This window comes from Macaca fascicularis, chromosome 8, assembly GCF_037993035.2.
Source record: "Macaca fascicularis isolate 582-1 chromosome 8, T2T-MFA8v1.1".
Taxonomy (NCBI): Eukaryota; Metazoa; Chordata; class Mammalia; order Primates; family Cercopithecidae; genus Macaca; species Macaca fascicularis.
This window is the reverse complement of record NC_088382.1, coordinates 118,313,220-118,330,134: the sequence shown is the minus strand read 5'-3', so window position 1 is coordinate 118,330,134 and position 16,915 is coordinate 118,313,220. Positions and strand designations below refer to the sequence as shown.

Here is a 16,915-nt window from a genome sequence, read left to right as displayed (position 1 = left end):
GCTTGATCTCTCACTGCAACCTCCGCCTCTGACTTCAAGCGATTCCCTGCCTCAGCCTCCCAAGTAGCTGGGACTACAGGCAAGTGCCACCACGCCCGGCTAATTTTTTGTATTTTAGTAGAGACGACGTTTCACCATGTTGGCCAGGATGGTCTCGATGTCCTGACCTTGTGATCTGCCCGCCTCGGCCTCCCAAAGTGCTGGCATTACAGGCGTGAGCCATCATGCCCGGCCTATCCATACTATAATCCTTTTTTGCTCCCCTAGAATTGTCCCAACAGGATGCTGGAAAACTGGAGATTGTCTATAAGCTACACATACCCTGGGCTTTCAGTGGCTGTTGGCTGTTGCAGTCCACTCTGGTTGAAAGAGGTTGGTGACACAGTTACCTTGTCCTAGCCTAAGAGTCACAATTCAGGAGATTCAACCTTCAGATTTCCTTTATTCCTGACACCTTGTATTCTGGCCTTCTGGTCTTTCTTCCATTCATTCCATATAGTATAATGCTTAGAATCTGTTGGTGTTCATCCCCCCACCTCTGCTAAGTATTAGTTGTTTGACATTGGGCAAATTATTCTACTTCTTTGTAACTCAGTTTCCTCTTCTGTTAAAATGAGGATTTTTTTTTTATAATACTTTAACAATATATTGTGACCATTAAATGAGACAATGTATCTATAGTGCTTAGAAGAGAGCCTGACAATAATAAGCGCTATTTATGTTAACTGTTATTTTGCGTTATTATTATTCATACATTCAATGAATACCACTGTGCTAAGTACAGGGGATGTGCTGGTACATGGGACAATCTCTTACCCTTAATGGTCACATTTCTTCTGATTTTGTGAGAAATGCATTGACTTTCCAAACTGATTCCTGGATGCAATTTCAGAAGCTGCTGTTGGTCTTGGTAACTGTGGAGGAGACACTTGCCCTCTCTGAGCCTGTTTCCACATCTGTAAAATGAGGATTAATAAAATCTACTTGGAAGATATGTTTTGACTATTAAAAAGACAAAATATGCAAATTATCTGGCACATTTGGAGCCAAATATACTTTCCTTTTCACAGTCTTGTGGCCACACCTGAGGCTAGGGAACTCCACTCTGAGCTTAGAAAACAGTGCTGTCTTCTTAAGTGCTGGGGAGGAGTAAGAGGGTATGGCGGGAACTCATCCGCAGGAAGGTAAAACCCAGAAGGCGTGGGACGAGACAGAAACAGGAGGGATGCAGGGACCGCCCCTGGCCTACAACTCCCGGGATGCTCCGGGAGCGCCCCGCCCCGCCCCGCCCCGCCCCACCCCCCCTCTCCGCGGCGGGCGCTGCCCACCCCACGGAGCTGAGGGGCGTGCAGAGGCTACAAGTGCGGCGGCTGGTGATTGGGGGACTTTCTCCGGGAGCCGTGCCGGGAGAGCGTGCGGTGCTGGAGCCGCACCGGGTGGCCGAAGCAGAAGGTGAGTGGCGGGGAGTAGGATGGGGAGGAGGCTTTGGGTGCGAGGGTGAGAGCTCTGTAGCCTAGCGGAGCTGGAGCGCATATCCCCGCTCCCTGCCCAAGGTGTCTGCTTCGTCTCCCGGTACTAGGCGCACACATCCCTACCTCGAGTCCCTCAGTGGGCGCAGAGTTCACCAGAAATGGATCGCCGGATCCCTAGGCGCCTGCGGGGGGCACCGCTGCCCGGTGCTTGGGGCTCGGTCTTCCGGCTCAGCTCGCACGGAGCACATCCAGAGGTCGCCTCCCCGAGACCAGCCTTGCCTGTGTCAGTGTAAAGCAAATATTAATGCTTTTAATTGATGACAGATGGAAGAGGGAAAGTGCATGTCCCCTCGCTTTAAGGTGCAATGTCGTTAAACTGGGCTTTTAAGCAGATCAGAGGAAAAAGAGGGAGAGGACGGAAGAAAAGAGTCTTTAGCTGGTCTCCTGGGATTATCCATTCTCCACTGAGAATGGAAGCCCCGGATTAGGGAGCTGCAAAGGAAATCGACTGCGCTGCTAACATACCTCCGGTAGAACAAGCGAACAAGCGGGAGTAGCTTTTCTTTAAAGAGAGGTAGAGGCGGCCGTAGGGAATTAAGTGGGGATTTCTCTCCTCTTTTGTTATAAATTGAAAGTCTCAAAGAACCCTGCTGATTTTATCCAAGGTAGTCTAGTGTGATGAGTTAATTGTACCAAAGGTTAATCAGAGCCCCTAATGCCTGAGAAAACTGGAAGAAGAGTTCTCGGTAATTGATGAAGCCTGTTACCATCACTTCATTCATTGAGGGATTCTTTAGTGGGGGTTTGTTCTAGTTTAGTAGTGATTCTTTTGCCCTGTTTTTTTTTTTTTTTTTTCTTTTTTTTTTTTTTTTTTTTTTTTTTTTGCTGTTTTCACTGTAGATAAACTCCGATAACAGGAGAAAAACGTTTTCTGTTTTGTTTTGTTTTAAACAAACTCGTGTGTGTAGCAGAAAACGTGTCGATTCCCTCTCCCATATTTTGAGTTGCCAGGTTGACCTTAGGTGACCCTTGCCTGTGCTTCTGTTACCAGCTTTGGAGCTGTGGATTTTGAATCATAAGAAGCCTCAAGCCGTTGACTAAATCAATTCTCACCCTGGATTTGGAAGCAAAATAAAAGGAGCCTTTGGTTAAAATCTCTCTATTTAATGATAGTGGAAGGTGAATTTTTATTCCTTGGAAACATGGCAGAGGCAGAGAAAGATAGGCAGATGGTTTTCTGCTCAAACCAAAGTTCTCTCCCAGAAATGCCCCTTGATGCAGTGGGGGGGTGAGGAGTGACATGTTTATAAAATTCCAGAGGTAACCTTGGATATAGCTTCTCATCTATTTACCTCCACAGAACTCTCTTACTCTGTGGGTTTATAGTTTGTCTTTTATTTTCAGTTCACTTCTAGATTGAGTTTGTAAAACTATTCCGATGGTCAATTTCTTGTGCATGTGTGGTAGCAAAGCATGCAGAGAGGGAGGAATACAGACCCAGGGAACGGGAGTAACAGATCCTGCAACTGGAGCAGGCAGGTGTGTGTGTGTGAAGGAGTGGGTTGGCCCACTGTATTTTGCAGGGATTGCAGTAAGGTCTGTTGCCTATATGCTTTGGGGTCCAGAACATGCTTCCCCCGTGGAGCAGTGAGGGAATCGGGCTGAGTAGAAGCACAGTGAATAAGCAGCATATGGTCTTGTAAATACAGGGCTGTGTGACAAGGGTCATTGGATGTATGAGGTATAAGGTTAGCTGAGGTGGCTGATTAAGCTGGCGTTTTTCATCTACTTCAGAGCTACGGAATCAAAATGCTGAGTTCCTGCCCAGCTGATAATGGGGTATAGTCGTTCACTCATGGTGATGCTCTAAAGCTAATCTGTATTAGAATCTGTTCTGAACTAGGGAGAATGTAAACACTTACAGTCTAATTGAATTAAGAAGTCTATACTTCCCCAAGTCGTCCAGAAAATCGGCAGCTCTGCTCAAAAGGGCTCTTGCCTTTCTCATTTGTCTTTTTACAGGAAACCTGCCTTCTCGTTTGAGGGATCCTTTTGCAGGAATGTGTGAGTCCTTGGATAAATTTGGCTTGGTGATGGCAGTATTATTTCTCAATAGACACTGCCACTTCCTCCATGCGCCTTTCTACCCTGACCTAAGTTTCTCAGTGTTAATCACGATGACAAGTGAGAGCATTTGTCCTCTCTACACTTTCCTGCCACTAGGTATCCCCTCCCTTCTTTTGCCTGTCTGAGGTGGAAAGGGGGCTAAACAGGTGCAGCTGTGAAGGAAATGGGGACCCCAGGAGCAACACTCCTGGAAGTACAACCTTAGCTTCTGTTGGGTTCTCATTTAACTCTGTTGCTATTGGCAGACTTTCCGGAAGCTGCTGGGGGATGTCTGACTAGCTCTCATGGAGCTCCACTACCTTGCTAAGAAGAGCAACCAGGCAGACCTCTGGGATGCTAGGGACTGGAGTTCAAGAGGGCTGCCTGGTGACCAGGCAGATACAGCAGCCACGAGAGCTGCTCTCTGCTGTCAGAGACAGTGTGCATCCACCCCAAGAGCAACTGAGATGCAAGGGTCTAAACTTAGTTCTTCTCCAGCATCCCCCTCCTCCTCTCTGCAAAACAGTACTCTTCAGCCAGACACCTTTCCACCAGGACCTCTCCACTCAGGGAACAACCAAATAACAGCGGAACGGAAAGTCTGTAACTGCTGCAGCCAGGAATTAGAAACTTCTTTTACCTATGTGGACAAAAACGTTAACTTGGAGCAGCGGAACCGGAGCTCACCATCAGCAAAAGGGCATAATCACCCTGGGGAGCTTGGCTGGGAAAATCCAAATGAGTGGTCCCAAGAGGCTGCCATATCTTTGATATCTGAAGAGGAGGACGATGCAAGTTCAGAAGCCACGTCTTCAGGGAAATCTATAGACTATGGTTTCATCAGCGCCATCTTGTTCTTGGTCACCGGGATCCTGCTGGTGATTATCTCTTACATCGTCCCACGAGAAGTGACTGTGGACCCCAACACTGTGGCAGCCCGGGAGATGGAGCGCCTGGAGAAGGAGAGTGCCAGGCTGGGGGCTCACCTGGACCGCTGTGTGATTGCGGGGCTCTGCCTCCTCACGCTGGGGGGTGTCGTCCTGTCCTGCTTGCTAATGATGTCCATGTGGAAGGGGGAGCTCTATCGTCGAAACAGATTTGCCTCTTCCAAAGAGTCTGCAAAACTCTATGGTTCTTTTAACTTCAGGATGAAAACCAGCACGAATGAAAACACTCTGGAACTGTCCTTGGTAGAGGAAGATGCGCTCGCTGTACAGAGTTAATTCTGGTTGTGAATATCTTGAGAGTCTGCCTTGGCATTTTGTAATATGAAAAAAGAAGTTAATTTATAAAAATTCACAGTGCAATTTATTTGCCTGGCAAGAAAAGTTTATTTCACAAATCAATAGCCAGTGAGTGTTTTTGTTCTCCATGTGTCTTCTATTTAGAAGAAAAGCCATGTAAGATGTGTAAGAAACCACAACCAGCCACACCTGTCCTTCTGAAGCGCTGAAGGCTAATTAATCTGTAATGGCCAAGAACTTCTACTTCGATAGAAAAATATTTCTAATGACCCAGTATACAAATTATTTCTTTTACACAGATATGTGATGTTATTCTTTGGACACTAGGTGGTCCTACACACAGTAGGATCAATTGCTAATCTATTTTGTGAAAAAGAACTAAGCACTAATCAATAATAAGGCTTACGTTTAATTCTCCAAGGTGCTTATCCATTTTCTTGCTAAATTATCGTTCTTGTAATTTGGCTAAACACTAAAATATGGAATTTTTAGTTTAAATATTTTGAAGTTTGAGGATGTTGGGCTTTTCTTATTGTAAAAAATGTTATGTTTGAAATTATTCCTGTATTCAAAAATGCTAATTAAGTCATTGGGATAAACTTTCTAATAAAAGAAAATTATGTAAATCATTGTAAGACCAATGTGAATTTAAACTACAGTGTTAGTGCCAGGTATTAGCCAGGGTCACATGCTCTTTTTTAAAATGAAGTCAAATTAGTTACTGATATAAATTTTATATTTTGTGATTTTGCCATCATATTGGCTATCTGTGCTCTTGAAGTCCGCTGGTTCTCACACCAAAGAGGCAAGGCGTGAAACATTTTAAATATATTTCCAGACAGCTAAACATCTAGGCAGGCCTGAGTCATGATTGGCTCTGGTGTGCTTCCAGGTGACATCTTGTTACTGCTGTTTGGGGAAAACCACCAATAGAATTGCAGCTAGACTTTTGGGGACTGTGCCTAGCAGGCTGTATCACTTGCTCTAGGCTAAGCAACAAGCGCTTTCCTCATGGTAGCAGCAGTCCTTAAGCCTAAAGCCAAAAAAAACAAGACAGAAAAGAAAAGGAAAGATTAAATACACTGATTTAATGGGGACTGTAGTCATCGTCAGAACTCACCTCCCACTCACAGTGGTCTAGGTGTCATTCAGTAACTGTGAACTCTTGCCTCATAAAGCACAAACTCTTCTCTAAGAGCAGCATGATGAGCAAGGTGCTCACTGTGCAAGACATGCACTGGGTGTTCACAGTGACATGCCACCTCATTATGGTGACGATTCAGAAAAGGGATGGGAAATGCAGCCTCAGAAATACCTTACATCTTGCAACTCTGCCTGGAGGTTTTTGCAACCTGTGCTGTAGGAGTTGTCGTAACGTCCATGATTGCATTAACAGGATCGGGGGTCATTCTTAAAGAGGACAGGAGCTGGGAATTGGTATGAGACAGCAGGAATGAGGAATTAAGAAAGTGATTTCTTTGTAGATTTTTAAAGGCTATTTCAAATGTCTGAAGTTTGTGTTGTTGTGGACAACTGTGTAATACATGGGTGACTTTGGCAAAATGTGTGAATCAGGATATTTATGTGAATGAGCTCTCATGGGTATCAGAGATTGATTTGATGAGTGCGGTATGCTGCATATGACTAAGGGTTGAGGTGAAATACAAAAAGGGAGACTCAGAAGATAGCAAAAAGAGAGGGTGGGTATATGAAAGAATTATTAGGTAAAAATGAGAAATTATATGAGAATCAGGAAGCTAGATGTAGCTAATTGCCTTATGTTATAGAGCAATACTGATTACTGAAAAGAAAGAATTGAGATGACATAAACATGATTTTTGCTTTCCATTGCTGTTTCCTTGTGCTTTTTCAACAAACTTTGTTTTACTGGGAGTCTCATTTCATGATTTTTGTTGAGGCTGCCTTACCAGTGGTATAAGTTTTATATTCTGAAGGTTTTTAAGTCCAGCTCTAGCCTGCTTAAGGATCCACTTTGGATGATGTTGAGATAAGAAGGAAACGATCTGCTGAGTGAGTAAGTCTGAGCTGTGTGTTAAAAAAAGAAGGCATTAAAAAAAAGAGAGAAGGCATTAAAGAAAAAACTAATGTTTATTCATAGAAGCTAAATGAGATCAACTGAGTTTTGTTTTTATTTATTGGTGAAACAGGATTAATTAGCCAAATGGCAAACTAAACTGAATTAATGTGGAATCGGTTTTCAGTTTATGAAGGAAGAGGAGTTTGGGAATCAAGTGTTAGGAAGTCTTTTCACTTGATGATAAAGCTTTTCATATGGAAGCATTTAATGAATCTTGCAGGACTACAAAATAATATAGATGTGATCTAGAGGCAACATTTTGAAAAATGCCATTTTGGAAAAAAAATTCAACGAGGAAGGAAAAGACCTAACAAGTCAAAATACATTTCCTTTCTTTTCCCCAGAACTCTATAATTTTCTTTAAAATTTAAAATTGAAATGTGGTATGTAAATGCATATTTCAACATTGTTTAAATCTGCTAACATACAGAGCACATCTCTTTTAAGGTTCTGCTTATCTGAGGGCAAACCATTACACATTACATGATTTAGAACATCATCTGAATGACTCCTTTTGGGCTGTGGTGACATTATTCAGATACTTACCTTAATTGACTTTTCACTGGGTATTTGGTTTATCCATCCTGGCAGTGCCTGAATTCAATATGAAGATTACTTGAATTTAAAATGATGGTAACACAGGCAAAGAAAAGCCATGTGCTTTATTTCCTGTTGTTCCCAATTTGACAAAGAGTGTTTTTGGCTCTAGAGGTACTTTGGCAAGACCAGGTGATACATTCTACAGACATTGGGCATACAATAGCTATGGTGTTGGTCTTGCATCCTTCATGGAGATTTATGACCTTCCATCTGTCTCTTCAACATGGTGCTGGTTGTTACCTATAAAAGTTTTTATTGCTAGACCTAGGGAAGAAAAACATTTTTCAGTGGTTCTAGGTCTTTAGCTTATTTACATGGTTTTAGCAATCTAAACTCAGAGTCATCTTCCTAATCTCAATGAGAAGACAGCTCATCTTTCAGCAGTATGGACCAATGGGGTGAGTTACAGAAAGAAACCTGTCTTTCTCCTTTATTACTGGGATCTACATGCTGCTGATGGATGATTTAAGGCTCCTAATATCTTTATAAGCCAGTTCTTTTTAGAGCACCTTAAACTGTTAGTGGTAGAGTTTGCAAAGAGTTTTCTTTGCAGTGCTGTGTGTCCTTTCCACCCATTGGGAGCTCTTAAAGCAGATCACGTAATAAGATGTACTGGACCCTCATGTAAAGAACAGCTTTTCTTCATGTTCCCCACTGCATAGTTGATTTATAGTTTAGAGGAAGACAAGACTGCTTGGAACCATGAAATTCTTGGAGGCCATGGTTGCTTTTAACCGCATGACTGCTATAACCCTTTATTCTGTACTATCAAGTTACTTGCCTTGATATCAAATGCTTTGCTGTCTGCTTAAAATATGAGTCCATCTCCCTCATACTTACTTGTTTTAGGGACCCAATTGGACCAGTGCTGGGACACGCCCTTCAAGGTACAACTTCTGAAAAGAGATTGTGCTACCAAACTTATGTGTGCCTTTACCTCAGTCCCCCAGAATAAGGGGTGACTTAATCCTGATAAATGAGTGACTGAGCACCATGCTAGTTAAACACTGAGAATTAAAAGCCTGGACCCAATGGCTCTACTTTTTTTTTAACCTCTTTCCGACAAGCAAAAATTCTAGGCAGGAGCATGTGAACATTTTGGTCTTCATCTTTCACATGTGCAATGGTGGGTGTATGCAAAACTTTACTTGGATTAATTGTCTAAAGTTTAAAAAACGTTCTATATGTATATCTCTTAGGAGAAGGTTTTTCAACCTGAAGGTCAGATTTCATTGCAGCAATTAATGCCATCAAAAATATGTGGTCTGACAGAAAAGATCACAACCTTTGCCAATGGTTCACCTATTACAGCAAGATGTAATACTATCAATACTTACTGTTCTCTGTAATGGGTTTAACCTTTCCCAGAATTGGACATAAAAATTGACTATGATGAGAAGATTATAATGAACTCTCACTGGCGGCTTTTTCTAGTGTAAAAAGAGTACTTAAGAAAGAGAATTAACATATCATTGTCTTTCTGCTGATTTTTAGCTATATCATTTTATGATTCATAATATTCTATAATATCTTCTCCCAAATTTTATAAGTCTTGGGAAATAATTTGCCTGCCTAGTGTATTGACACATTGACACTGTAAAAAGCAAGATGTTATTTTAAACACATGAAACTGATTTCAAAAATCTGTGGCTTACACTTGAGTGTACTCATGGTTTATGTTTGTGTGCAGATTTATGTGCACTCAAGTCTATGTACATTCGGACTATATTTTATAGTTATACAGCTTTAATACCCAAAGTTATCGTTAGAATAATTTTATTATAGCAATTTGGCATGCCTTACTGTTGACATTAAGAAGAAGAGAAGTCTTTCGCAACTCATGAATGAAGAATTTGGAATCAGCCTCAGAATGAGATGCCATAATTATTATAAACCTGTTTTGGTTGTTCAGCCTCCCACAGATGTTTATTGATTTATTTTTAACTTCTCGATTTCAGACTTATAAGAGTGTGAGATATTTGGAAATTATTTTACCATGAATCGTTATTTTATTTCAGGGGACTATGGGGAGTATCTTCCTTTGTTTCAAGTTTGGGTAACACTCCTGTGTTTCAGGAACAGCTCTCCCTATTTTTTCACTGCCATCTTCAGGCTTCCTAGCCAGGCTCCAAACAAATGTCATGTAAGAAAGAAAGATGAATTATTACATATTGTGTATTTACAGTGTGTACCCTGTGGTTCTCATCGTGCTTTTAATTTTACTTTTCTTACCAAACAAAAATAATTTGACATTGATTATGTGCTTTTTAATATTTTCAAGGGCAATTACTAAGGTTATGAGCTCTTAGGGCACTTGATGCCTTATATGTTAATAACAAGTGTGTCATATAATTTTAAAATAAAACTACTCAAATGCTTTATTGTGTTTATTAAGTTGAATTTAAATTGGAATCTGTAATGCTGATTTGATCTTTTAAAATTATATTTGAAAGTATTTGTCCAAAAAAATTAAAATGAATATTTACCCCTAATTTAGGTTTGTCATTCTTCTTGCTACCATTTCACTGTATAATGTAGACTGTGCCTTATTTTTTGTTGTTTTATAGGAAATAGTCCAAGTTATTTGGGTTTCTCTAAATCACGCAGTATTAAACTTAGAGTATACATTTTATGATATGGAAAAAATACATGAATAAATATTTTTTAAAAACACTTATCTGAGTGTCTAGAAAGCTTTTAGGTGAGAAATAGATATCAACTTATGCACCTACTTTTAATCTTCTTGTAATCTAATTTTGATCTCCATTTTCATTTGAAGAATGTATCACAATTTATATTATTAACCGGAATTTTATCCTTATTATATGTAAGTGTTGTCAAGGTCAAAAACTCTAAAGAGACATTTGGAAGTGAGCCCCATATCTTGTTCCATCTATTTTGAATAAAAATTTGATCAAGATTCTTCTCTACATACTCTATAGGAAGAAAGTCTACTTCCTTCGATATCTATTTGCTTCTAGAAGTTCTTTTGGGTTTTATTAACCACCTCTGATCATTCGGAATAAGCTAAGTGATGCTGTTACAATTCCACAGCCTCTCGCTATACGACTCTTGTAGGTCAGCAGTCAGGGGGACCCAGTCTGATGCAGCCACCTTTTTACGTGCCCCTTGTTGCCAAGCTGGAGGGGAAAAGAGTCTGAAAGAGACACTGCACCAGGTCAACACGTATTTAGTCAGGACTAGTCATATAGTACCACTTAAGCCAGGAAATGCAGTTCCAGCATGAACCCTGAAATGAGAATTGGGAGTGTTTGGCAAATGGCACTAATGACTACCATAATTTCTAAGGTCTTTGTTTTGTTCAAGCAGAGTACGTATCAATGAACATAAATATTCTCGTCTTCTCTAATGATCACTTGATCAATTTAATGTTAATACATTTATACTGGGGGCCAAAAAATGCTAAAGATCTCTAGAGAAGGCACAATTTAGTAGGTCTTTATTAAAAATGCTTAAAAAGAAATTGTCATAATTATACTTTAATATTACCTATATGATTTTATTGTATTATTTAATCATAAAAAGGAGATTAAGCCAACATTTGTCATTTCAGCTCACTGACAGGAGGAAGTGCTTACTTTCTTGGGTCCTTACTATGTATTATTTAATTTATACCTCACCTCATTTAATTCTCACAGCATATCTGCAAGGCAAGTATCTGCATTTTACAAATGAAAAACTGAAGTTGGAGAATGTCAAATAACTGGCCAAAGTTATATAATAAGCAGTAGGAAAAGAATTAAAATCTGGGACTCCTTCACTAAAATTCCATATTTACTCAAATTTAGAAGGAATATGACCCTTATAAAAATCAGTTTATACTAGCTGTTTTATTTTGTGCTTATCATTTTATAAACTAAAAAGAATAGCAGGCTTGTGATCTGAGAAATAAGGAACACTTCCTATAAAGAAATCATATCACTATTTTGCTTTTAGGTAATATAGTGATTTATCAAAATATATGTCAAAACTATCAGAACTCACAGCCATCCTACTTCTTATCCCTAATGAGGTTCAAATAAGCTTATGCTGACACTTTTCCTTGAAATTGAAAAGAAAATGTAGTTACTCTTTCTATGTGCACAACAGTGCACATAGAAAGTAAGTCTCCAGTAAGGGATCCAGGGACAGAGAGAAAGTCACATTTGAGTGCTTATTATGTGCCAGGCATTCTGCATTCATGTGCAGTGTCTTGCATAATCTCCACAACACGTCATATAATAAAGGCTTCAGAACCATGGAGACAGACTACCTGAAGTTTGAATGCCTGCTCCTCTAATTTTGTAATGACATCTGAGCCAAGTTTCTTCATCTGTAAAATGAGAATAATACTGTTTGTGTTGCAAGACTCTGATAGAACTTAAATAAGAAAAGTTAGAGAAAAATGAAAAAAAAAATCCTTTTCTGGTATTCCATCCTAACAGCTATCATTATCTTAAGTGAGGTTCTTTGTAACTGCAGAATATGAGTTTTTGTAGGTACTTGGGATCCTATATGTTCATGTTGATTATCAGCTGACAAAAAACTGAATTGGGCCAATTGTCAGATGATTACTGATCATCTTGATAAAACATAATTATTTTTTTTCTTATGGTCCTTTTTCCTCCTCATCCTCCTTTTCCTTCTTAATTTCCTCTTCCTCCTTTTTCTCCCTCTTTCTCTCCTTCCTTCATCATAATCATCATCATGTGGAAACTGCTCATTTGGATGTCTTTTACTTCCACCACCATAAATACATCCCTCCAGGAAAGAAATTTACATCTCCCTTCATGAACGGAAAAACAACTTGGAAAACAGTCTTTGGTTTAATTGTGGAGTATGGTATGTAAATATCTTATACTACAATCCTCTAGACCTTGAATAGTCATAACTCCAATCATCAGCATGCCATGTGGCAAAATATTAATATTTAATTATCTTTTGTTTTAAGACAGAATCTCACTCTGTTGCCCAGGCTGGAGTGCACTGGCATGATCTTGGCTCACTGCAACTTCAGTCTCTAGGGTTCAAACAATTTTCCTGCCTCAGCCTCCCCAGTAGCTGGGATTACAGGCACCTGCCACCACTCTTGGCTAATTTTTATATTTTTAGTAAAGACAGGGTTTCACCATGTTGGCCAGGCTGGTCTCAAACTCCTTAACTCAAGTGATGCACCTGCCTCGGCCGCCCAAACAGGTGAGAGCCATGGTGCCCAGCCTAATTATCTTTTAAACAAAATAGCTTTTACCATAGCAAAACCCAACAAAATCCTGTCATTTGGTTGAATTGTTTTTAACATTCATAGTGTTAAAACTAAAAGATTCTATTCAATGAGCACTCTGAGAAAAGACTGTTCTTCATTGCCATTTACCCAGACCACAAAGTTCATGTGTTTGTATTTATCTTTGAATTTTATTGAACCTTGTCCACATTCTGCCAAATTAGCAAAACTAACTGTTCTGGAATACAAATGACATTAAGAACAGTTGCTGAAAATTGAACTCATTTTCTCCTGATACTGAAATGACATAATCAGTGATGCCCCCTGCTGCTGAGTGGATCCATAGAAGGGAAACCAGGGTACCAGAGCAGGAAGAGGGTAGGACCCCCAGCCTTCGGCCATACCTTATACAAATGATGAGCTCAGGAAAGAATTTCTTGGTTGTGAACAGAATATAAGGGGACTAGGAGAGACAGAGGCTAGACCCTAAACAGTAAAATATGAAGCTGAGTGATAAAAGTTCAGTAGTGATGCTGCCTTATGTCAAACAGCATTATAAGGTCAAAGCTATTTCTCATAATCTCAAAAGAGCATCGCTGAGCTCAAAAAGAGAAGTCATGGGTCAGGAAACAAAGAAACAACTCAGACTGGTGGCAGGAAAATTTTAATATGGTTATTGGCACACAGAACTGATGGGAACCAAGTAACGCAAAAGTCTAAGTTTGTAAGGGAAATACATTGCCAAAGAACCCATGAGCCTTAGTCTATTTGAGCCTTAATAAACAACACTTGAGTCCCCAAACTTGTGGCAGTAGGAAACAGGCTAGAAAATGTGCTAGAACAGCCCCGAAAGAGGGTATGTTCCTGAATATTTATTTTAGATGTGGCCATAGATAAAAGGAAGAAACTCCTAGGGCCTTGAATGAGGGGGCTTGGAAACAATGGACAAGTGATTCCTTCCAGAAAGAAGGACAGGGCATGTCCAAGGAATTTACCCCACCCACAAGGCAGAAGTACAGCACAATGCCTGACTGACAAAGTTCCAACATCCTTATGAACCAATGATTATGTCAGATTGTTTCTTATGGTTATCATGTTCCTGTTCCATTAGTATATGTTTTATATGAGGTGTAACATATCTTCTGTTTATAGTTTGCCAGATCACAACATCTGGCAACTTTGTGAGAAGACTATGTACATTTTGGAGGTCTTGGATTTGGAGCTGGAGGCATGATCTGGATAGGTCCTTTAGTCCTCCTCCTTGGGAGTTGAGTCTTCTTGTGTAAGAAAGGATAGACTAGCCAAGTGTTGTGGCTCACACCTGTAATCACAACACTTTGGGAGGTTGAGGCAGGAGGATCGCTTAAGCCAGGAGTTGGAGACCTGCCTGGGCAACAGAGTGAGACCTGGTCTCTAGAGAAAAAAAGAAAAAGAAAAAGAAAAAAAAATTAAAGGAATGTAGAGACTATGGCACATCTGCCAAAGATCCATGCCTATTCACTTTGTGTAGAGTTTTTGCTAGAGAACAGCAGCCTAAACAAGGGATGCATTTCCCAGTTATCTTTCCACTTAGGTAGGTCCAAATGGCTAATTAGCACCAAAGGAATGTGAGCAAAGTGAGGAGAGTTACCTTCTGGCTCTAGTGGTAAAGAAACCAGCAGGCCTTTGTGCACTTCCCTTCTCAATCTGGTGACTGGATGAAGCTGCCTAAGAACTTACAGAAGCCACATTAAAGGGGTAAATCCTCCAGCAGCCTGGTTTGGGAGGCTGTCTGCTTCACTATTACTGAGAACCTTAGGCTGATGGAGTCTCTGTCATCTTCCAAGATTACTCTAGTTGTTAATATCTAGCTGGCAGACAGAAAAAGGGACAGCGTTGGAGATTTTGTGGGAGGTTTTCAGTCCAGTTGGTTAGCACTTGGTTTTATTGCCACATCCAGCTTTAAGGGAGGCTGGGAAATGTAGTCCAGCAGAGTATATCTGGGAGAAAGAAGAAATGGGTTTGAACAGCTAGCCAGTCTGTTCCACAAGGTGTGACCTGCTTATAGTCAATTTCCTATTTAATATTTGCTTTTCTACTTATTTTCTTCATGTCTACATATCAAAATCTCCCTCTAGTTCACTATGAGCCTTGTCTTCTTTTTTCCTCAAGTGAATTAGGTTAAGTATCTCATAGTAAAATCTCAATTTAGATCACATTTGGTGTATAAATCATATATGGCTGCATAATACACTACCCCAAAATGTAGTGGCTTTGAAAAATTAAACTTTTATTATCACACAGTTTTCTGTTGGTCAGGAATTTAGGAGCAGCTTAGCTGTGTGGTTTTGGCTAGGGGTTCTCTCATAAGGTTTCAGTCACGCTATTGGCTGGGGTTACGGGCATTTTAAGGCTTGCCTGCGACTGGGGGATTCTATTCCAAAATTACTCACTCACATGGCTGACAAGTTTGTGCCAGCAGTTGGCAGGAGGTCTTGATTTGATTCCTTACTACTTGGACCTCTCCATAGGGCTTCTTGAGTTTCCTCCAAACAAGGCTGCTGGGTCCCCTGAGGAGAGGGACCCAAGACAGAAACGAAGCTGCAAAGTATTTTATGGCCCAGTTTTGGAAGTCAAACACTGTCACTTCCACCTCATCCTATACATTAAAATAGTCACTAACTCCAGCCCACAGTCCAGGATAGTGGAAGTAGGCGCCACCTTTTTAGGGGAGGAGTGTCAAGAAGGAATGCATACATATTTTAAAATCTTCATTCTCAGTATTTTGATTTTTCTAAATCCTTCTATTTTCTTCAGCATTGCTAATATAGTACCTCTTTACTTAATTGGTATTTTAATTATATGTCTATTTAAATTCCTATTGTAGGCATGTTAACTGTATCTTTTCTTAGGAAATATTGATGAGTGTGTGGAATTTGATCTTTAAAAAATCAGAGCTGACTTTGAGCCTTGCAGAGAAAAATCAGGCTCTCAAGCTAAATGGAAGGAAACAGGTCTGTGGGTGTGTGCTCCAGTGAATAATAGCTGACCTGAGTGCAGAGCTGAGCACTGCACTTCCAAATTTAATGTGTGTATCATGATTTGGAGGAAAACTTCCAGTTCCAGTCTCTTCCTTTCTTTTTCAGTGCCAAATTTGCCCAATTCTCAATCAAAATACCCATAGTTATCTAATGTAGTGGAGAATCATTACTATATCATATTAATAAGTAACTTACTTATTGATGTTTATGTAGGTTAATAATAAAAGCTAACACTATTGAGTGCTTATAATGTGCCAGACCCCAGTTCTCACATTTACTCATTGAATCCCCATGACAATCCTGTGAGGTAGGTCCTTGTATTATCCTTATGTTATGCATGAGCAAACTTAGACTTATCATAGGAATTATTAGCTTCCCCAAGGTAACACAGCTCATGAGTGGCAGAATTGGGATTCAAACCCACTTAGTACACTTGCTTGAGGTTAAAGTTACTAAGTGGTGTAACTGAGGCTTCCCACCCAGATCTGACACAAAAATTCATGCTCTTTTCATCTATAATAGGCTGCCATTTACTTCTGTAGTTCTTTTCACCCAAACTGCTTGCCCTTCCCTCTGCCAAGGCCAACCTCATGGATGGTTAGTCACATCATCATTGATCTCTCCCTTCTTTAAATGGCTGTAGCACTTTGTATGTATTCCACAATTCACTCAGTATAGGCTGCCTTAATTGATCACTAATTGTTTTAAGCATTGGTCATTTCTTTCCAACTAGACTTTAAAACTCTGGGAGAGTAAGGACCCTCTCTTATCTCCCTCCACAGAACCCAGATCAGTACTAAGTCACACTAATCACTTGATGGTTTGTCCTGACTTGCAAAGATGGTAACATCCCATTATGCCACATACAAGTCAGTTGGGCCTCAATATCAACACAGCCTCTTACCTTGGTTTCCAGTATAGGAAAATAACCCAAGGAAGAAAAAACTCTTTAAAGGAAAATCACAAGTCAATTAAAGTTAGAAAACATGACCCAAAGGAAAACATAAAAGAACAATGAATTCCACTTGGAGAGCCAAATGCTAAGGCATGACTTAATAAAAATGTACTAGTTTACAGTAGCTAATATACACTCAATAATTAGTATATAATAGTTAATAGAAACATTCACTCTAACCAGGAATCAAAAATTCAAA

The 16,915-nt window shown here is 40.1% G+C and overlaps 1 protein-coding gene across 1 annotated transcript; it reads left to right on the top strand.

Annotated features, from left to right (window-relative positions):
* The first annotated feature begins 1,350 nt into the window (after positions 1-1,350).
* Positions 1,351-10,012, top strand: TMEM74 (transmembrane protein 74). Its single transcript, XM_045398595.2, has 2 exons — positions 1,351-1,755; positions 3,845-10,012. Exon 2 carries the CDS (start codon positions 3,884-3,886, stop codon positions 4,799-4,801), a length of 918 nt encoding a protein of 305 aa, XP_045254530.1. The 5' UTR covers positions 1,351-1,755; positions 3,845-3,883; the 3' UTR covers positions 4,802-10,012.
* The last annotated feature ends 6,903 nt before the right edge of the window (positions 10,013-16,915 follow it).